The 23,087-nt window shown below is 44.6% G+C and overlaps 2 protein-coding genes across 4 annotated transcripts in view; one reads left to right on the top strand and one right to left on the bottom strand.

Moving 5' to 3' along the window:
• The window catches only part of LOC119181926 (alpha-1,3/1,6-mannosyltransferase Alg2), a 19,296-nt gene extending 5,341 nt beyond the window's left edge, over positions 1–13,955 (top strand). For both annotated transcript variants that reach the window (XM_075875905.1, XM_037433175.2), the window contains exons 3-6: positions 107–247; positions 6,500–6,689; positions 9,261–9,464; positions 10,325–13,955. In XM_075875905.1, coding sequence (XP_075732020.1) covers positions 107–247; positions 6,500–6,689; positions 9,261–9,464; positions 10,325–10,827 — 1,038 coding nt within the window. In that variant the 3' untranslated portion in view covers positions 10,828–13,955. The remainder of the gene's footprint in view (positions 1–106; positions 248–6,499; positions 6,690–9,260; positions 9,465–10,324) is intronic.
• LOC142774810 (E3 ubiquitin-protein ligase MARCHF9-like) lies at positions 12,978–23,087 on the bottom strand. 2 transcript variants are annotated; one of them, XR_012886568.1, is made up of 3 exons: positions 22,539–23,087; positions 19,386–21,216; positions 12,978–14,483 (listed from the first exon to the last, which is right to left on the bottom strand). XR_012886568.1 is itself a non-coding variant. In XM_075875906.1 (2 exons), exons 1-2 carry the CDS (start codon positions 22,974–22,976, stop codon positions 20,764–20,766), a joined length of 891 nt encoding a protein of 296 aa, XP_075732021.1. In that variant the 5' UTR covers positions 22,977–23,087; the 3' UTR covers positions 14,824–20,763. The 2 variants fall into 2 exon arrangements, 1 of the variants encoding a protein (XP_075732021.1); XM_075875906.1 differs by lacking the exon at positions 12,978–14,483 and having other exon boundaries at positions 14,824–21,216.

The raw sequence follows: 23,087 nt of genomic DNA, 5'->3' as shown, positions 1-23,087 counted from the left end.
TTCAAAATTCTCAAACAATTTAAATTCGAATTGAAGGGAACATGGTTTCAGGAATTTTCATTCAAATATTCACACAAGCCTAGTTATTATTATCATTATCTTTCAGGTGGTGGTGGTGGGTGACTGGCTGCCACGGTCGATACTGGGCCGCTTCTACGCCCTGTGCTCATATGTCCGCATGATGGTGGCCGCCATGTACATTGTTTGGTGCAGCGACATCCAGCCCGACATTATTATATGCGACCAGGTGAGTACCCCACAGTCTCAGTTATTCGATTTCGTTGAGCTGCGCCAGCTGAACAATGGGACTGCTCCACCTCGCGATTTGTGGTGTTGTAACGTCTGTAAAACCCACCCTGGCCTTGGAGCTCTCTGCCTTGTGAAGTAGCTTTCCGTTTTGCAAAAGATGCATTCCAAAATGTTCAAACAGCACTGAACTCATTCGCATAACATGACAAACCCCTACTGTTGGGTTAGATGCAGAAGCTATAGCTCTACTACATTTGTTGAGGTTCAGTAAACACGGTTGTAATTGCTTCATTGCCAGCGTGCACACCGAGAAGTTAGTGTTGTGCACCTCGAGGCCATGTGTAGACACTCTTTCTAATGGCTCGACGCTCACGAATTTATGATTAATTGTTGCACCGAGGATAACAAGAGAAAGGCGGGCGGTGTGCACCACCCGTCCTTTCTCGTCATTGGCATTGCAACTATAAGTCATGTACCACGGCCAAATAGCCCGATGCATTGCTACCTCACGAATCAGTACTGTACACATAGCGTAAAACTTGTCCAACTTCAGTGTAAGGTCTAAGAAGAGGCACTATGCGACAATCTTGAATTCTAGTCATAAAAGGCAGTGCAAAGGATAGGCGTACTGGAAACCAGTGGCGTAGCCAAAATGGGTAGTTGGAGAGGGGTTCGACCCCCCCCCCCCCCCACCAACTTTTGGTCCACCCCCCCTCCCCCCCTGCCATATACCCAACTAATTTTTTTTTCGTCGCTTCGCGCTGACATGTTTTAAAAACTGAGTGCTGCTACTATCAGAATAATATTCCTGGGCGCTTTTACAATTAATTATGTCTTCATACAAAAAAAACGTGTCACGGTGTTTCTCAAGGCTTTGGCAATCCGTGGGATTTTGGGAAGGAATCTTGGCCGCGAGTGTTTTAAGTGGCTCAGTGATGGGAATAATGCTCAAGGGGTGGTCATACTTGTACCCGCCGGAACAGATCTCGCCGGAGTCGATCACTACAGTAAGTTTCAATAAGCAGAGCTTCATTTTAATGGAAAAAGCCAGACACAGTTGCAATGTCTGATAGGCCAGGTTAGAGCATATGACAGAATTCCTCTTCGTACGTGTGCTAAGATATACTCAGGCCAGAGAATAACATTTCTATTGAACCTTCGCGCATTCTACTAACATCCAAACACACACACAGGCACACATGCGCACGACAGAATATTTGGTTCATACACTTAACTTGGCTTGTATGTGAGTGTACATTATATTTGTACATATCTTTATTATGCCCAAACAGCTAAAGGCACGCCGAAGTGTTGTCTAGTGAAAAAAGTACAACACATACAAACGTGCAAGCCAGTCACAGCCTTAGAAAAGCCCACCAAAATACTCATCACGTAACTTAGGCTGATAAATAAAGAGATGGTGGTCATAAACCTAAAGCAGCATAATGAGAAATGCAGTGTGGGCAGCTGTAATGAGCACAAGCTTTACTGTTCAGCACTGTGGCAAACAGTGAAAAAATAAGGAACATAAAGCTGAAAAACTATACGACAAATTATATATATTGATTTGCTTCATCTGTTCGTTTCTTTACATTGCTATGGCTAAAGGGCGCACCGAACAATTTCTTCAACTAGTGACATGACGTAGGACAAGAAATGCACAGAAGAAGAAACATGAGTGGGCATGTTATCGCATAAAATTATGAGCAATATACATAGTAACCATGATATTTTACAAAAATATGAAAGAAACTCTGTGCAAGCAGTGTCTCAAGCAGCAAACAGACACATTACACAGAGGAATACTGTTGATTATCTTTTTCAATAGACACGAAGATTATCCTTCGCATTACAGGTCATATTATACGCCCCATATGTAAGCCAACATTTGTGAGAATCGCCTCATGCAACTCTGGATTGTTGCATTGCCGTTCACACCTTTCGTATCCGCAAACCACATCTTCAAATGAAAGGTGCCACTGAAAAGCAAGGAGTAGGCAACGGGAGAGAACGGAATCACTCTGACATGCTGTCAAAGTGATTTTCAGCAATATGTCTCATACAGTTGAACTTGCTTTCTTACAGCTGGACGAAAAGCACAGTGCACACAGGTTTTACCAAAGCCGTCTTTTTTTACTACCCGCCAAGGTGGTCCAGTGGTTGTGGTGCTTTATTTATGACCCACAGAAGCGGGATCGAATCTCTGTCATATTTTCGATGTAGGCCGAAATGCTCGAGGCCCGTGCACTTTGATTTAGGTGCATGTTAAAGAACCAAAGTGGTAAAATCTCCGGAGCACCCCACCATGGGGTCTCTCGTATTCATATCGTGGTTTTGGGATGTTAACCCCATCATTTCATCATTAACATCGATGTTTTTACTGTTGTTCAAGAATCCAAGAATAACTTCAGTTAACTTTCTTCCTTGATTTTTAGCAGACGCTTATGGGTGATATAAACACAAATTCTTCTAAAGCCGTCTACGTTCCCGGTAAAGAACAGAGAGAATGTCGTGTGGGCGGACTTGTATTTCACGGTGGATATTCAGAGAGCGATGCCAAACTATCATGTGTTGTTGTAGCTCTCAGATACAACTTTAGGCGTCTCAACGATGAAAAAAAGCGTTCTGCTTCAGCTGTGCTCACCGCCAGAGTTGCCGGAATCTTTAGAAGATGGTGCACATTTGGTAACAATACCTCTGGGCAATTGGCAACTGCTTGCATCGCAGACATGCTCAGCATTTCTCTCTTTTCACACTTCCATTTGGCAGCCCATACTGCTAACTTTTCTTGCAATGCTGATGTTGAGATAATGTTCCAGTGTACACGCCAGTAAACTTCTCGGCAGTGGGAAGAGTAGCAGATTCGCAAATGTTTTGTGGCAGAAGCGAAGAAAGCATCTTCAAGGTGTGCCGATGCCTCTTAAAGCGTTTATTGAAGTGGTCTATTAAATAGTCCAGAAAAGGCCAGAAATACTAAAAGCCTAAAGCGCTCTTCAACGCTAGCCACTGGCACGTTACTTCGATGAAGCTGCCTACCTGTGACAAGTGACATCCTCATTTTCGCCAGTGGTCAAGTGTCCACTGGAAGCAGCGTTGCCTTTCGAGAAATAATCTTCAAGCATTATACCGTATGGCGTTTCGGCATGACTATCTGGTCTCATAGAAGGGCGCTGATCTACCCAGGACACGAGCTATCAAGCAATACGTGTAGGCAGCATATTTCAAGGGGGTGACTTCGCATTGCTAGGAAGCAACCAGCTTAGCAATGTACGGGCAGTGACCCTGAATGCGAGAAACGAGAATTTTAGTGACGGTGCATGTCGGCTTGTAAAGTTCCGCCTTAAACACTAGCGCTCGTTTCTCGCCTGGCGAAAAAAATCGCGGGTATACATTTCCTCCGCTTCCCTTCTGGTGCCGGTAAGGTTGCATTCGCCCTGTATCTTACTTTGCGTGCAAGACGTCTCCGTTTGTGATTGCACCAGTATGGAAGGCTGGTAGTTTCTGTCGCGTTGTGATGAAATACCACAAACATGAATGAACGCGAAGGAGTTGATGGCAGCAATGAAATTCCAGCGACTCTCATCAGAATGCCCGAAACAGACAACGAACAGGCATGGATGGTGCACAGTAGAGCGTAAGTAAACTCGTGTTGCATGTGCTGGAAGTGCTCATCAGAGTTCACACGTTCTGATAAATGGATTATGGGGCTTTATGCTCTGAAAAACTCCGAAGTTCATTCCTTCATCACTGGAGATTTTGTGTGGTTTGAGGCTGTTCCTGTTCACGCCGGTGTAAATGCTGGAAACATGATTGCACATAAGCTGCGTGGTGAAATATTTTGTACAGTTCTGAATCTGATGACGTAAAGGGAAATATTGGCTGCACGCTTGCAAGCAATGGAAGACACCTTGCCGCAAGGCTATCGTTTTAGAGAGCTGAGTGATGAAAGCTACGAAAAAAAATATATGCCACGTTTTTTGCATGTGTTTAGGTGTTTTAGCACATATACGCAGCGAACAAGATAGTTTTATGTGAGTAGGTATAGTCCGGCCGCATGTGCACCAATCGATACCAAGTGAAAATGTCTCATTAATCACCTTGTTGTCGCATATTGCACGATCAAACCTCTATGATTGGAGTACTTCATTGCTATCAAAAGTCACAGTGCAACTGAAAATCTGCCCGAAAAATGACGTGTGCAAAATCGTCTTGCCAACGTACAGCAGATCTTAAAAAAATACTTATGGCATATCACATGCATGCTTGAATGCGCGCAGTAAATTGAAAAAAAAAAATGTTGGCTAAAAGCTACCACTGCATCAGGACTGCTTGACATATAGAGATTAATATAAAAATAATCCCCATAGACATGCAGTCAGACATCGACAGTAAGAAGTTTGTTCAGCAGGCTAAGCAGATCAAAGTGTAATTATGAATGCACTAAAACATCCTGCGTATACCTCTTATTCCTTGCTGTAAGCTGAACATTCCTTGGCCTGTGAAACGCACTTTGCCCCGACAAGGATTATGTCATCTAACAGAGGCTAATGATGTCTTCTCCGATCGGGCTGGTCATTGCAATAATGACTTTTCGAAGACTAGTCCATTTAGTGGTGCGACGAGAGGCTGTTGCTCCAAACGATCACTGTACCTGTCGTTTACTGTATTTTACAGTACTTCTTAGAGTACGGCCTTACCGCCGTGGTCTAATGGCTAAGGTACTTGGCTGCTAACCCGCAGGTCTCAGGATAAAATCCCGGCTGCTGCGGCTCCATTTTCGATGGTGGCGAAAATGCTGTAGGCCCGTGTGCTCAGATTTGGGTGCACGTTCAAAAACCCCAGGTGGTCTAAATTTCCTGAGCTCTCCGCTATGGCGTCTCATAATCATATGGTGGTTTCGGGACGTTAAACCCCACATATCAATCAATCATTCGTACGGTACTTTTACTAACTTTTTACACAATCTTACGCATGGGGAGAGGGGGAATCTCATGACTTGGTATACATGTACATCACCTGTTTAAACTGCCACCAATAGTGACGTCACAGAGAAAAGCTGATGCCTGTGCCCCCCCCCCCCCCCCCCCCCGAAAAAATTTCTGGCTACACCCATGCTGGAAACTCACCCTTGCCATCTTGCCATGGGATAGACGAGCGGGGGTTTCTGCCTGCAAAGCATGCCGATACTAGTATAACTGCCGACTATTAAAAGGGCATCACTAAGAAATACTAGGTACCAACCAGTAATGCCTTCAGATATTTTCAGGCGTGGGACCTATTTGTGAAAGGAGTCAGGCGAGTGTTGTAAAAAAGTGGCGTTGTCGCATGATACTGCTCTAAAGTTCAGTACAGTTAAAGGTACAGTTCACGCCTCTGATCAATAAATATTGCAATGGTGTGTGAATGATACTGCTTTTGCACACGTGTGAGTAGATGTGATTAAAAACCTGAATCCACATGATGACAGTGATGCTGCGGATGAGTAGATAGGACGATAGGTCGGCATAAAAAGTGGAACTCACGCAGGCTCACTCAGGAACTATATTTTGCGCTTTGGACTCACTCAGACCCCCCAAAATTATCTTGAGCTGGAACCACACGGACACTCGCACGAAAATTTTCTTCAACCAGACTCACTCGCACTCAAACTCGGCAAAATATTGCTCATTCGCACTCACTCAGACTCACGGCTCGATCAGTTTCTGAGCGAGTCCGAGTGTGTTGACTCATGATGGAGTTCGCCGACCTATGTTCTTGTGTCAAAGCTTATTATTATCAATAACGGTGAAATTTGCCGCAGCGTGACACAGTTATCATGAGCCATTGCTCTACCAGTTGTTAGTATAAAAAATGACGTTGCATTTCAGTCTTTGAAAGGCCGTCTTAGGCCTAGCATTGCATGCTGGGTGTTTTCGTTCAATTTTACCTGAAAAGCCATGCCCATAGTGAAGGCAACCTTGGTGTATCCTTGTACTTTTTTCTTGTCAGAGATCAGCAGAAGACGTAGAAGAAGAACTGATCATGGGCTGCTGTGTACACATCTAGAGCCAATAAGTACTAACATCGTGGACTGTTTTGTGTTCCATTGACGCCATTAAATGCATTTCGTTGGTTGTCTCACGACTCCGCCTTTCTGGCAGCGCTGTACCTATTGAAGGCCGGCGTTCAGTGACACTCTTGGGCCCATGTTTAAATGCCTTGCCTTCTTTTGCAACAAGGTGACATTTTGTGTCTCTCATTTTCCGCGCAGGTATCTGCGTGCGTGCCGATCCTCCGTATGTGCCGTGACGCCCGCATCGTATTCTACTGCCACTTCCCCGACCTGATGCTCTCAAAGCCAGGTGGCCTGCTGAAGCGCGTCTACCGTTGGCCGATCGACGCGCTCGAGCAGTGGAGCATGAAGTTTGCAGACGCTGTGCTTGTCAACAGCCACTTCACTGGTGAGTGTTGGAACTGTGAGGAGGCGGATAACTTCAGGCAGTTTAGCCACACAGTGATTGATGCGAATAGAACTGCCTCTCTCTCTCTAGTTTTACAGTAACAGAAGTTGCGTCCGACAAGTAGACAAGAACTGAAACATAACGGAGAGCTTTACAAGAACGGTGATCACTGTACATTAGCATGCACTATTATAGTTGCACTTAAAACCTGCGTAGATTTTGTGTGGTCCTATTATTTTGAGAAAAAAATATCTGCAAAAGTTTTGATGTGTACCTCATAATGACACACTTTTCGAGCACAGTTGTGAGACAAGTGTGTAATGATATCAATAAAACACAAGGCACATTCGATTTCCCATGCTTAAGTATGCCAAATAAAGAGTTAGACTCACACCTCGATATAGAGAAACCGGATATAGCGAAACCGGATAACAAAATATTGGTTATAACAAAGTAAATGAAAAAGAGTATTGGAATAGATATAGTGTTAGGGGAGTATACCTCTATAACAAACTTTTGGATACTCTGAACTGGTGTGGTGGTGCGCACACACAACAATGTGTGACTTGTTTGTGGACTAGCTGGGTCAAGACGGTATGGGAGAAGAGGCCCAGTGTGATGCTCGCAAAGAGGTTCATGGTCGCTCTTGACTCGTTCGGTGGCCTCACTACTGAGGAAGTGAAGGACCGCCTTTCATGCAATTAACGACACTGACTGACTGAGTTATTATACCCGGTGGAATGACATCGATGTTGCAGCCTCTAGATGTGTCCCTTAACAAGCCCTTCAGAGTGCATGTCAAGCGCAATTACGCAGATTCAATGGCCAAAGGCCTCTACGACTTGACACCGCCAGGTAATGTCAGAAGGCCTGATATTGCCTTATTCTGCAAGTGGGTTGTTGAGGCATGAAAGGCCATTCCATACATACCAGTGAGCATTGCGGCTCAAGTGATAGCTCTAGCGAAAGCAGTGACAATGAGTGAATTGTGACTGGCCTTGCAGACAGCGTATTCGGCTTGCAAATAAAGCTTTTTCTGTCTACATATGTGGTATGCTGCTTGAGCAGTAGCTTTTGTACGGCTTTTTTTTTCATATCAAATGCGCAACCACCATGCAAGGATTTTTTTTTTGCTTTCTTGGCGAGTTGAAAAGGGGGGTGCGGATTATATGCTGGGGGGAGTTATGCATGCAAAAATACGATATTTTTTTTGGTGACTAAATGGTGTTCCCATTCTGTTGCCATGAACTTTACATGCCACAGTGGCTTAGTTAAAGGCCCCCGCAACATTTTTCGTCTCCAATCCACAAGGCTGGAAAGTGTGTTGTGTTAAATACTGAGATGAACACAAAAATAAGGATGAAAATTGTTGCACGATAACCAAATTATCAGTTTGTAAACTCTAAAATCCCAGCAGGCAATCATAAAAAGTGTTCCCTTTCGCCTTTCACTAAGCCACTGGCATCATTGACAGGTTCGAATCACTGTGAGCCTCTTAGAGGGACATGCAGTAAAAGCTTGTTTACTCGACGACCCGCATTAATTTGGCAAGTTGAATAATTTCAACATGTCCTCTGGTGCAAGTAAACATGTTTTATTTAATAGCACTAAGCTCCCATTAAATTAGTCCTCTTTGACCACCATTTGGTTAATTAGAACAATCCTTTGAGTGCACCATGCAAAACTTGCAGCTAATCTGCAATACAAAGGAGCGGAGACAGCGTTTGCAAACGAATAAAATCGCCGTGGGCCTTCAGAAAGATGTGGTCACCATTCACAAGCTTACTGCAACCTGCTTAATTTGTGTTGCAAGGCCCCTTTCCCTTTAATGGTTATGGCAAAGTGCTGCTGAGCTGGAGGTGTTGGGTTCGATTCCATGCACAGCAGCTGCATTTAACACAGAGGTTCCAAAATGCAAATGCACATGTTGATTAGGTTCAGGTGCATGCGGAGAAACCGTTGGTGCCCAACATTAATCTCAAATAGAGAGTTCCTCGTAAGTGTTTTTCTATATATGTAACACCCCAGATACTATTATCAATTTTTTTTTTTTTGCCAGAAGTGGTGCCTGCTTACACTCGCAATCCACAAACACACTGCATATTGTACTTACAGATGCACAGAAACTTACATATACTACTTACAAAAACTTAGACATACGCAAATATGCAAACACATAAGTAAGCAGATGGGAGAATAGCTGCTGGTGCGAAAAGTGTGGGTTCAACTTCTGACCGCATGCATGACACAGCTTTATCCACTTTGTTACCTTTACGTATTTACTAGTTTTCGTTAAATGTGAGAATTGAATTATGTTCAGTGTGGGTGACTGCTTGTGGCCTAGATCACTGAGCGAAGGAACCGCTGAAGACGAGTGCTGTGACCAAGGAAGTGGGTGCATCTTCGTAGTACTCGCGCATGTTCGTAGGCATTCTTCATGTCAATTACTATATGAGAGAAGCTGGTACATATACGACACAGTCATGGCAACATCAACAGGCAGGAGGGAATCGTAAGCTGGACGCAACGGCTGTGATAACACGCTAGAACTCTCTTCCTCGTGAATCGCAGGAACGGTGTTCCGAGAGGTGTTCCCCCGGCTGTCCCACGTGCAGCTGCGTGTCCTCTACCCAGCGGCAAGCCTGTCGGCGATCGAGCGTCCCCTGGAAGGAACCCTCGAGGAACTTGGCATCGACAAGCCCCAGGGGGCGCTGTTCCTCTCGCTGAATCGCTTTGAGCGAAAGAAGAACCTTGCGTTGGCACTGCACGCCGTGGGTGAGCGGAGATGTTTTAAAAGTCTGTGTACTTTGTTAAGGTGTTCAATATGTATTCTGCGTCAAGTGACTGACTTCAGAGTGAGTTGCAATGTGCCAGTGCCGTCGCGAAGCCTGCCAGTGGTTGTGCAGTGAGAGCTAGACCTTACCAGTTGGTCAGCAACTGATGCTAGTTTAAAAACACCTGGCGCTGTTTGATTTTAAACTGACACTGGTTGATCCCATACTAGTTGGAACCAACAGTGACCAGTTGAATGCCCAGATGCACATTTTCACCTGGATATAAACTATGAAGGAGATTGCGAAATGCCGTAAGATATCGCAGGGTCCCCGAAATCACAGGTCCCTTGTGCACTTGCTGCCTAAGGCAACTGAATGGCAAGAACCATCCTCCGTTTTTTCACACTCAATGTGTTGATGCTGCCCTGCCTCGCTCCAAAAGATTTCTGCACCTAATGTGGTTGTGTACTGCCTCCGTGTTTGGCCCATCCTTGGATCTAGCAATGGTGTCATGTGAAGATGTCATACTGACGTCATAAATATTGGTGATATACGATGTCGTAGGGTGACATCATCATATGATTTTTTCAATCACTCGTGTTCATGCGAATACTGATGGCCAATTTTTGAGATTGTTGAGGCATTCAAGGCTTTCGGCTCAGTGGTTCGATATTGTAGATATAAGCCCCTACTGCATGACAATCAGTTCTCTTTGGCGTTAAGTGTGTTGTTAGGTATTCGACATGAACTTACGTAGAATTTTGACTGTAACTATACTCTGTGACTTTAATACAGTAATTTTATTAAAATTCAGATCTCTATTACATCCAAGGCTCAATCACATGCTCCACTTTCTTGCAGAGCTTGCATGCCGTGAGACACCAGTACACCTGATCATGGCCGGCGGCTATGACCCCGAATGCCGCGAGAATGTCGAGCACTGGGACGAGCTTGTGTCTCTCGCCGAGCACCTGGGCGTGCTGCAGCGGGTCAGTTTTGTGCGGTCGCCCAGCGAGGCAGCCAAGCTGCTACTGTTGCACGCGTGCCGCGCCGTGGTCTACACACCGGCCAACGAGCACTTCGGCATCGTGCCCGTCGAGGCGATGTGCATGCGGCGGGCCGTGGTGGCATGCAACAGCGGAGGCCCCACCGAGACCGTGTTACACGGCGAGACGGGACTGCTGTGTGACCCAACGCCCGAGGCGTTTGCCGCCAGCCTCGTAAGCCTGGCGAAAGACCGCAGCCTAACGCAGGAAATGGGTGAGCGTGGACGGCAGCGTGCGGTGGAACTTTTCTCTTGGCAACGCTTTGTGCGCGAGGTGCAGGAAGTCGCCTTTGGAGATGAGGAACACAAGGATCGGTAACGGCCAACCCACCACACTGTCAACTTCGTGCATCGTTGTTTATATCCTGGTGTTTTGGGTGTTCTTTGGTGCTTATAATCTGTGGCTCTGATGTACCAGATAAAACGGCATCAGAGGAGAGCTTAATGAAGCTGGCAAGATACAGCCGCTTTACAAAAGTTGATACCACTTTTGACAAATCGTGTTTTCTTTCACGCACCATTTTAAAGCCCCCTTTGGTATTCTATTGAAAAACTTAGCTTGAACTGTAAACTAGGGAAAGCTTAATGAAAAAAAAGTAACGTACAATGCAGCCAAGGAAGGTATATGAAAAATTACTTGTAGCCTTCTAAATTTATTATTGCAGTGATTATACTCTAAATGTGATGAAATTAAAGTGGATGAAAAAAGAACTTGCTGACGGTAAGGACCTAACCTACAACCTCCAGATAATGTGCCCAGTCAATCTACAGCAACAGTCATTCTCATCTATACCTCCCTTGATCTCATTGTCTGCTGGATTTCTCTAAAGTAGTGCATAACAAGAAAATGAGCCTTTGATAAGTTACTCTTTCGAACTACAAAAGGGAGGCTTATTGAGATCAGACCACAGTTGCACCACAGCATAGCCTATTTATCACCTGATAGTAATGCACTGTTATATCAGCACAGAAAATCGATTCGGTGCTCCTGCTAAATCTGCTTTTCTACCCATAAAATGTTTCTTTACTTTCAGGCCCTTTATGAAACCTGTAGTCAATTACACTCAAACCTCATAACAAAGTTACATCTTAATTAAAATAAGTTCGTTATATCTGTAAGTTCATTATAAAAGTATATTCCCAACACTGTATTTATAGCAAGAGTATTTCTTTACTTCCTTTTTTTATGACCTGTATTTCTTTATTATTGGGTTTGTTATATCGAGGTACGAGTGTACCACTTTGGTACAGCAGCACTCTGTGAACTGTCAACAAAAGCGAACTTGTCAAAGTGCACATTGCTTCCTAGTCAGCATTAGTGTATACTTTAGAAACATGAAACTGAAAAACTATACAACAAATTATATATATTGATTTGCTTCATCTGTTTGTTTCCTTACATTGACATGGCTAAAGGACACACCGCGCCCTTTAGCGTGCTATGTGCCCTTTAGCGTATAACCCTCACGGTTTTCCTGTACTTTGGTGCTGTATTGTCAGCCACCATATGCTCTTACATGAACACCTAGCCCACACTGTAATATTCTCACACCTGTGACGAACGCCTGTCACAGTCACGACTTGCGTTTCCGCTGGTTTGTTGAAGACCTTATATTACACTGACAACTCTACATAGACCATTACAGAGCATTTCTATTTCAGTGGCACAACATGTACAGCGAGTGTAGCCACTTTCATCCAACAAAAAGTTTCAAAACGCACCACAGCAGGAAAAGTTGTCCTGGCTGGAAAAAAAGAATAGTGTAGTTTTGTTGTACGCTTGTATTTGTGTGTGTTTGTAAAAGTGTTGAGGAAACATTTGTTTGCTGGTCAGCAACGCATCTTACGAAATTCTTGTACAGTTGAACTCTTTTATGAGAGGCATGCTCCAGGCAGCAATTCGTCTTTTGTACGAAACGTCTCTTATAAGCAGGGTACCACATATGAATTTCCTCATAAACGTGTATTTTACTCTAGGCACACTGGTTTCTTATATATCCATTAGTCTCCGATGTCGATGTCCTATACAAAGGTGTTCGACAGTACTACCTGCCAAGGTCTGTCGCACTGCGACATCTATCAGCTTCAAACTGGCACGTCATCAAAACAATGATATGTAGTACCCTTGTTCTTGTTCATTAAATGTTATCAAAAAGTTCCTTCTAAACATTCTCTGTTAAATGACGCTTGGTGTTTGCTTTTGAACTACTCTTGTAATTTATACCTGTTGTTACAAAAGAGTTTCTGGAAGTTGTGTTACGTATAACTGGATGAATTCGTGGTAATACTTTTTAAACTAGGCTTGCGCAAATAGTGAATTTTAGCTTCGAAGCGAATTCAAAGTGAAAAGTGATTTTGGTGGAATAATTTGGAATTGAATAGTGTATATCACATATAAAGAAAAATGGGCATATCTGTCATGACCAAACTAACCTGCACATTAAATTTCAAATATTGAAACAAGGCCCGTGCAAATACCAATTTTTTTTATTCAAAAGAACAGGAAACAACTTTAGATAGTAGCAGGATTTGACTTTGAGCAGAATACAAGTGGTAACCTATAAGATATGTTAAATTTGAAATTTTTCTATACTTGAAGTATACAAGTCGGTATAACAAGTTTTTTTTTTTTTAAACTAAAGATGATAAATCAATGTGAGGACAATATATTCATTTAACCTTGAAGCGAGGCTTCGCGGCAGTGCAAATTCCCCCGGGATGTGTTATGCGGACTAATTTACACTTGCATAGTTGCTTTCGCGATTTAGCACCCCTTCACTGCAGCGAACCTACCTTTACAGGGAGTTACATGCGGCTTGGTATACATTTTCTCGTTTATTGCAAATACTTTGAAATTTTCAACGATTTAAATTTGAATCAAAGCAAATTCAAGTACAGTAATATTCGTTCAAATATTTGAAGCATTCGAGTATTCACACAAGTGCACAATAAACAGTTCACTGCATGTTTTACCATGCTGGTTCAGCTTTTCAAAGTGGACTGTTTCAATAGCAATCACAGCTGTGCTGGCAACCAACAATATGTCAAATTTAACAGGACGTTACGGAAAATTCCAATGGCCTCAAAGTGGGTGAAAGAATGCCGCAGGCGGCTAGCATTGAACAACCAAAAGAGAATGACGAGTAACTCACTCGGTAATCCTGGCTCAATATTTCACTTAGTTACAGCTGTGCTTGTGTGAGCGTGTGCTATTTAAAGTGAGAATTGAATAGTGTTGCATGTCAGCAAGATTTGAAGTAAAGAATACTTGTGACAAGCTTCTGTCACGAGTTTTGTACTAACAAGCGTGTTTTCGTCACGTTTGCTCGCACATGCCTTGTGCACAGTGCGTAAGAAGCCTTGTATGCATGAGCGGGTGATTTAATTGTACAGATTGAAAGTGCTCATTGCGAGAGCCAGTGAAGGGCTTAATAAAATGTACTTCCACATGCTTGTTTTATTTGCAGTACGTGCGTTGTCACAATCTGTGCAATTTGTGAGCACTGCATTGTCATGACTTGGGTTTAATGCGCAAGTTTTCAGTCCGAGTCTGGTGCGCGCAACTGCTTTAACTGTGCTTATGCTTCCATGAAATGGATGTCATGTTCGCCTTCTGCTGTTGTTACGACTGCCGTTTTTAACTTCATTATCAATCGGAAGAGCGGTGAACGCTGCAGCACGCAATGCAAAATGCTTTTTTTTTTTTTCGCATTTTGTTGAATGCAAAAAGAAAAAAAAAAGTCGTTTATTAGGTTCTTTCTCTACCGATAGGAGGTGTCACGGTCTGCAAACATCCATGACATTGACTAATGTCATGTTCTTGTTCCAATTCATGGAGCCTGTGAGGAGTTTGGGAGCTTTCACGATGAAAGAGATCTGGTAGACACTAGCTCCGAAGCTGCATCTAGTAAAAGTTTGCTTGAGGTTTCCATGGTGCACGAGCCTCCAACGAAGTGAGCATGAGGTGCACAGTTGCTGCACACAGTTCATAATTGGCAAGAACGAAAGAAGGGGAATATCAAAGGGTTTGTTTTCTTTCCTAGATATGTTACTGAGAAATAACCGACATCGATGCCAAGAGAAGTATAGGGAATGTTATTAAAGTACAGTAAAACCTCAGTAATTCAAACTCGGTTATTTTGAAATACCGCTTAATTCAAAGGACTTCTGAAGTCCCGTATTTGGCAAGGCAAGTTATAATAGATAATTTGGAGCAGCAATTAGTGCCAACCTGGTTAATGTCACAAATAGTACGCTGGTGAGGTGTTCACCACAAGTTGGCAACCTTAGCCACCTCAAACATCAGGCACACGAGTTTACACCAAAGGTTCTTTATTTGCAGACCAGAGATCTGAACATGACTATATGATAAGTGACTAAATTGTGGCGAAAGTTAGCACCACAGACAGTGATGGCACATTGCCTTTAAGCACTTTTTTTTTTACACTGCACGCAAGTTTGACGCACACTTCACAAGCCACGGGAGGGGACGTGTTTAATCGAGATCCTTCTAACACTAGATCACTGTGATTACAACTCAAAATCGCAAAACTTTTTTTTTCTGTCCCCGTTTTGCTGGCCAGCACTCAGCGCTCATTTCAGACACGACTGTCTTGCACTTATAAACAAGAGTTACTAAAGCTTAAAGCTGCCACATAGGCATGTAGATATAATGACAGTAAAGACAAAAATGCTGGTCCCAAAATGGGTCTACTGGATGGCAGAATGTTTGACGCACTTGCGTAGCAAGTCGGCATGCAATTAAGGCATGGCGATACAAGAGGGCAACAATTGCTGGCACGATTTCCGCAATGGCACAGTCTGCCAAAAGTTTAAGTACCACTAAGTACTAGAAAAAAGAATATTCCCATGCTTCAGCTGGCAGCCTTGAATAAATAATATAGATGGAAGGCTCTAACAACATGTACTGTGCAGTTCACCAGAGTACAGTCTCAAATTGCTGGGAAATAGAAAGCTATCTCGGACCTACTGGTCTCTTAAACTTCTGAAGCCTCCTGTACATTCGAGCAAGCTGCCTTTATTGTACACACAAAAAAAAATCACTCATGCACAATGCTCAGTGTTATGCTAGATTAGTGCCTACTTGTTTATACTATGTGTCAGCAGTTGTTTACTGATCGTATCAGGTTTTTAGGGGGAGACATTTGAAGCACTGCTTATATTCAGCCATGTTTTGCAGTTTCATCGACTCCGATTGGCTGCCAGTCATGCTGGCATTTTCGGTGGTGCTGACATAAGGGCAAGGAGGTACACCGCGATTGTCTAACCAATCGCCTCAAGATGACGCGACACAATTCGATAGTGTCCTATAACTCGACACATAGTGCCCTGATAGTAAGGCTAGCTACTTGAGCAACAAAATGTACTGTGTATTGGCACTTGAGCAGCCTAAGCTTGGCGAGAAATATGCAGTGTGTTATTCGATAAGCCAGAATTTCAGCAGTCAGTTGGGGAGTGTGCCTTACTCCTCCGTGGAGGAGAATCTCTTTCTTTAATGGGCAGTCTAAGAGCGCAGCTGCATTTCTGAGTGCTATTTGCAGATCACACCACTCCTCAGTGAACTGCGGTATCCTTGCTTGTCCCATGTCTGAACTGCTGCCCAATGTTTACCAGGGAAACCTATCATCCCGCCCAATCTGCTAAGTCTTCTTCTGCGGTCTCACTTTATTATCAATCCATGAAACTGACCAGAAGGTCGCACGACTGGTGTAAGCACTACGCGACACCTTCTGCTGCGAATCAACCCATAACATCCGTTTCTCATGCAGAAAATTTGAATTTGCAAGATACGTGGGCAACACCAGTGTTTCCCAGAAACTCAAATAATGAAAAGCCCACTCGCAGCTTTCAGACCGAGCGACAGTGGCATCAGGTGCAAGGATGTTGAACGCACTGTAAAAGGAACAGCACTTGAAAGATTTCTTTCGGCAGCAGTGTTAGGAAAGAGCACAGTTTGCTGTACAGCAGAGTATGCAAGCTTTCAACCTTCAGTTAAAAAAATTAACTTTGCACTCATTAGCATTAGGGTTGAAGTCATTATAACAAGTGCTTTTCTCTATATTCTTTAGCTAATCAATATCAAAATTTAACCCCTTTACCTGATCCTTTTCTGACCTTGGTATGCCTCCCTTCTGCTCCGTATAAAACCAAAAAGCAGCTTTTAGTCTTTCGAGCACCAAGTTCTGTTAAATTCACAAAAATGGCACAAAAAAAATCTTTAGATGACCGTAATGTTCAATTCGACTATCTTCAATGGTGCCTGCTCATAACTTGTGGTCAACTCTTGGTTCCCTTGGGCAGATGTCGTAGCAAAGGTAGCCTGTTGTGTGGTATGTGCCACTGTGACGACACATACAACAGACCAGTCATCTTGATGGCTCATACCTACTACGAGGACATTCTGCTCTTTCAATTAACTCGTTCAATTTATTTAGGTGTGCTGCCTAAGCGGATAGCAGATGCCATTTACAAAAAAAAAAAAAAAACTCGTGGTTTAGATCTGCTTCCTCAAGTGCCACAATGATCCCAACTGTTTGCATGAAAAGTCTGGTCTCTCATTGAACTCAACCAATTAGTTTTAATTAATTATTTCAAAAGATAATTTATCCTCAACTAAACTTATCCTTCGATATCATGTGTGTACCCTACAACTTCTAACTTGAGCCATAACTTTTTTTTAACAAGCTGGGGGTTTCGTAACATTTGGGCCACCACTCTACTTTCAGTTGACTGGTGGGGAATTATAGTGTGCTCCTTGAATGAGCACAATGCCACTAGGTGCTGGTGTAATTATAAAAAAATAAAGGTTAGGCTACTCCACAATTCCCTTCTTTTCAGCACAAAAATGAGTCACATTAGCTCAGAAGTGGCAGATATAAAGCTCAACAGAATTGGTATGGGCATGACGACCATACTTTTGGTCATTTTAGCGAGAGCAGTGAGCACTGTGGAATTGGACATAAAACATCATAGTTAAAGCCACTAACTGAAAACGAGAATGTTTTTAAGATATTCAGTGTTGAATGGGCCAAGCCAACTGAAGCCCCCCAAATCACGAAAAGCTGCACGTGCTGTCAAGAGCTAAACAAGGGACAGGCTCGCAAACCTTTTTGCAAGATGTGTCCTGTTATCCCGTTGAGCCTTGCTGTGCTACACATTGGTGAAAGAATCTCCAAAAGTGGCCACTCGAGATTGTGTGGAGTCTCTGAACCTTGCCAAGCGAAGCAGACTGCGCGAGTCCAACTCATCCCTCTGATGACTGACCAATTTTCAGCCATGCACTGTATGTTGCGTGTGAAGCTGACAACGTGAAGCTATAATGCAAATATTCAAGTAAGATAAATTCGTCTTGCGAAGCATGAAAGTAAGGCTAATGAGACTAAAAAAAAGTAGGTTTACTCAAATTTGTATAATGTTTCAGAGTCTTTTCGACTTGTCCATGAGGACTCACTCGTGGAAGTAGCAGCAGATTTTACCGATTCACCTTATAGTCCATTGGTTAAGTATAATTTATTAGTTATAGTACTTCCTTGATTAAGCCTATATATTACCAAAGTTAAAGCTACTTGATTTACATCTGTTTAAACAATTTAATAGGTGCCCTGAACACGGCTGCAACGTGTTTTCCAGCTCTTGCAGTCGCATCCGACCCTTTCCATGCAAAAGGACCTCATCTGAGATAGGTTAACTTTACACTGAGAGAGCCGCTGCTAAAGCTAGCAATGCAGACATGATTCATTTCATAGCACAAAGCGGCTCCCTGTATTCGAGAGGCTGAAGCACGTCTATTTGCTCACGTTCCAGCCAGTTGGCCGATCTCATGTGCTTGGTCTACCATTGGTCGTTCACATGACACAGAATGAGGGCAGTTCTCGTGTGGATGTCTCAATATATGGGTGCAAGCAGAAGCGATCACAATGGCACAGTGTTCCATACTGTTGGTATGCCTCCCTTCTGCTCCTTGTAAAATCAAAAGGTAGCCTTCAGTCTGTTTTAAGCACCAACTTCTGTTAAATTATGTGACTAAGACCACAGCAAAAAGAGAATAGCCTTTCACACTTCTGCACACTTGGCTTTTGTAAATGACTCAGTAAACCAGTGTTCAGTGATAATAAATTGCAAACAACACGGCCAGGTCAAGAACACAGAACTCTCTAACTACATTTTATACTTCCACAAGCAGCGCATTTGCTTTTCAGAGACTGGAATAGTAAACTTACAAATAAACGAAAATTGGCAACAAAAACAGCACGTCAAAAAATATCACCAGCCTCTTCAATGATGATAAAACATCAGATCTACACAAATAGTTTGCCAATAGCCTATTGTATGTTGTCTACATGCGCTCAAAAAAAGGCAATGATGTAAATAAAGTCACCGGGCTTGTGTGCGACTCCACACGTAGCAGACCAGTTTTCACTGCTGCAGCATTTTCTTGCATTGAGCTTGATGCCTCTAGTGTCCGTTTGATTTTTGTTCGTAGTATTGGAGATTCGCAAATACGGGCTCTTTTTGTCGAGAACTTGAAAAGCCATTGCACAGCGTGGTGCAAAAATTTATCATTCGGCTCCGACAAGTAATGCGCCACATACCTCTAGTGGAACAAACGTGCCTGCACTTTCGATGCAGCCTACTTCAATATTAGCAGCATGCACATATGCTTACACCTGTGCAAAGACTCTTAGTTGTCAGTCAAAAGTCAGTGACCCCATGCACAAGCTTGTTAGTTGGAATGCTGTTGCGTTAGCGCAGCCCCCAAAAAATGTTTACTTTGACCCCACGGCCAATGGGCACTTAGTTAATCAACCAATCAATCAATCAAGCAAGCATGCTGAGCAAAGGTGTACAGTTGCTTACTCAACAAGACAGTTTGTGTACCACATAAGAAGAGCGCCGTCTCCAAATTCAGCAGCGAAACCTGCATTACAGTATTGAACACAGAAACAGCCTGTTTTCACCAAAATATTTAAGATATCCTCTCCATCCCCACTTCCTTTTTACTTACCTGTTACTGATGTCGTAATTTCTAGTGTTAATGGAAGCAATCTAGGATGGCGTCATTGGGCATGTGCTATTTGGCTTTTTTTTATCAATGTTGGGAAACAGCATTGCTCATTCGTTTGCCATAGCACCATGATTAGTGATGTGGTGCCGACCACTTAAAAAATACGTAAGTGTGATGAGTTGGGTGGGGTAAAATAAGCGCCGAACTTGGGCTTCCAGAGCATGGCAACATCAACACTGAATCTGCGCAGCGTAACCTGCGCTTTTGTGCATCTCAATACTGAACGGGCATTTGGGTGTTCAAGCCCATTGAGCAGACAATAACAAGTAAAGAGTGTGTCAATAAGCTGTCCCTTTGCAATAGCACAATGTGTTTGGGACCAGCTCTTGGGCAATCATCGGATGTCCGTGGGACTGGAAATCGTGAAACATTCACGGCTTCAATACTGTTGACAAGCAAGAAACAAAATGTCATGGACGCCTTGCACAAAACAAGGACCTGCTGCGTTACATTTTGGGCATTGCTAAGAGTGATTAGCCGTAGGCCGTCTTCCGGCATAAAAAAAGAAAGAGGATGCAAATGACACACGAACCGGACAAACACGTTACAAAAACAAGCATGGGAGATAAGGGTGAGGCGGCTTTGTCATTTTCAAATGCGAATGGCACGTAATGTCATAACACACAGGTATGAGAGTTCGTGTGTGTGTGTGTTTGTGTGTGGAATGCCACACTGACAGAGATCAAAAGGAACTCCCTGGCTACAAGCTTCGTCACAGGCGTGCCCCTCTGAGACGAGAGGCCAGATCAGTAACTGACTGAGATAGTTGGTCATTCATACTGAAGATAAACAGCACAAAAAAACATGGCCACGAAAAGCTTATGCACAGGACAAGAGATAACTTCCAACTGAATTTTTTTCCCACGAACGCATCATAAATATCTGTGGGAACAGTTACATCAAAGAAGGATAACAGGAAAAATGCTTTTGCACAAAATCAGCAAAAACCATACTAAAAATCACAGTGGCCTATTGCAAACCCCTGCATGTGACAGGAAAATTTGTTTCTTGAAATGCTGGGGTTTGCACAGCAAACCACCGCAGCTGTTCCAGCTGCTTTCGTGTCGGCAAACTCATTTGTGTCTACAAAATTCAGCTGGAAGTTGGCACTTGTCCAGTAAGTACGTTTCTCACGGTCGTGTTTTTTCGCGCTCTTTATTTTCAGTTAGATCAGACGGCCACAGGCCCGCGCTTCGCGTCGTACTCGTCTATGTACCACTGCTGGTTGAGATAGACAAAGCGCAGCAGCAGCCTGTAGAGGGTACTGCGGGCGGTGACCTCCACGTACATGGCCACAAAGAAGGCCAAGAAGAAGAGCACTCCGCAAACGAGTGTCACCATTTCCGAGTGGGTCAGGTCGCTTCGGCGGCCCGTTGTCATCGTTGAAGAGGAGGAGGACGACGGAGGGTCCTGGCGGAAGCAGACAATGGTGACGGTGGCACAGGCCACCATGACGACCACTGACAGCAGGAAGATGCAGTGGAGGACCTTGTCACGTGGTGAGCAAGGCGGGAGGCGCCAGGAACCGCCTGCGCGGAACTTCTTGTGCCACTGGTACTGGTACTGGCAGAGCTCGCAACTTGGCGGTTTGCGGGACTTCTTGCTCAGTATCTCCAGCCAGCGCTGCACGCAACAAACAACGAGCGTCTGACGATAAGGTTGCATGCGTTGCTATGTTAACCAGCCTCATTCGTATCAATCTTTTGAATCCTCAACTTCAGGTCGGCAAAATTTGATGACTATCATTTAAGAGTCACAGGACCCCATCGGAGCCTGCACATTGCAATTTTTTTGTTTTCCCGGCAGTAGACTTAAGATCTGGATTAGTTGATACATATTCTTCAATATCTGAACCAGTCAAAAGACGAGCCATTGACGAGTAATGTCGAAAAAAAAAAAATGCTTCTAATACATCCGAGTGATACCCACGCCGCACGGGAGGGGGCGCCACCACCTCGGCAAGCGCGTGATTGCCACGATGTAGGGTGGCAAATGCGATGCATTTCTTCGGGTTTCACAGCTGTGGAGCTGCACTAAGCGCGAGATTTACAACTGCATAAAAAAGAACACACGCGCAGGAATAAACGCTGAATTTCTTTTTTTTTTCCTCCTGTAAAACGTGCTAGCAGCGACCGCGATTGCCTCTCTCCGTGCTTTCGGGGGTCGGTTTCATCTACGCAGTGCGTACGCGCGAAAGCACTCATGCAAGGCAGGCAATTCAAATTCATTCGCGTATCTCTTTGCCCGTTGGGTTCGTACCGCGCTAAATTCCGCACATCCGGACCGGATTCGAGGGTGCGGAATAGGCACCATTCGGGGGTGACGAAGAGTCGCTAGGCAGCGCGGGAGCAATAACCTCCCTCAGCACCAACGCCCGAACGAGACGTACGGCGGCGCGTCATTTTATTTCGTTTACGCTTATCACAGGGCCACACCAATTAAAGGCACCAACGAATCGCACAAACGTCACCGGTTAACGCAGTAATTCCGAAGCCGGAGGGTCACGAGAGAATGAACCCGCACTCTGCTTTTAAAACGTGCACACATCGCGAATTCAGCTGCTGCGTTTAGAACAAAAGGAAAGAACACTCTGCATATCGCTGGCTTCGCTCGCGGTACACATAAACGCGGAACTGCTAATTTTCTAAGAAGCCGTCCTTTAATATTGCTCTTTCCGCAGAACGTCACGATGTGTGCATACGTGCTACATGAAATGTAAACGACATGTGCGGCACCGCGATCGCTCTCTTTCGAGGCGACCACATAAACGTTTTTAAAGCATTCTGCAGCAAGCTTTAGGTACTGCGGGGGAGGAGTGCTAAATACGGTGGAGGAGACCGATAGGCGTGTATAATGCATTCTGGTAACCGCGATGTTTGACGCGCGCACACGCAAACCAAGGCCCGCGCGCGGTCAGCTGGCGATCAGCTGTGGGCTCCGCTCACCGTGAGGCAGCCGCAGTGGATGTATTGCACGGTGCCGGAACACCGGCAGGGCGATATGAGCGGGTCATCGTCTCGAGCCGGCATGTGACAGATCTTGCAGAAAGGCCCGCAATCCTCGACAGGCAAGAGAACCTCGTCGACTGCAGCGGAGGATTCGACGAGCTGCTGCTCGCACGATGCGTCCGCGGTCACCGCCTTCGCCCAGACGTGGTGCACCTCGGGCTCGCCCGCTTGGTCCATGGCCCGCGGGGCAAACCATAGCGAGTCGCGGCGTCCTCCTCGCGTTCGTCGGGAGCCACGGAACTGCTCCCCAACTCGGTAACGCAGCCGAGCAGTACGCGCGCGCCCAGGGGAAAACGCCGTCTGATCGGTCCCTTTGTTTACCTCGACCGCTCGTACTGCACCGCCACGCGACGGCGGCACAGAACACGGGCACATATGATACGACGGCGCGCTAGACAACAATCCGCGCTCACACCGCACGACGAGCCAGCCAATGGGAGGCGGGAGCGCATGCGGCCGCAAGGGGATCGAGCGAATGGAAGAGCG

Source organism: Rhipicephalus microplus, chromosome 10, assembly GCF_043290135.1.
Source record: "Rhipicephalus microplus isolate Deutch F79 chromosome 10, USDA_Rmic, whole genome shotgun sequence".
Lineage (NCBI taxonomy): Eukaryota > Metazoa > Arthropoda > Arachnida > Ixodida > Ixodidae > Rhipicephalus > Rhipicephalus microplus.
The sequence above is the reverse complement of the archived record's forward strand: the minus strand, read 5'-3'. Positions and strand labels throughout refer to the sequence as shown.

Excerpts from the sequence above, each read along its gene's own strand:
- LOC142774810 (XM_075875906.1), bottom strand. The coding sequence starts at position 22,976 with ATGTGCCCGTGTTCTGTGCCGCCGTCGCGTGGCGGTGCAGTACGAGCG. Across the intron at positions 21,217-22,538 it reads TCCACTGCGGCTGCCTCACG|CGCTGGCTGGAGATACTGAG; the intron begins GTGAGCGGAGCC and ends TGTTGCGTGCAG.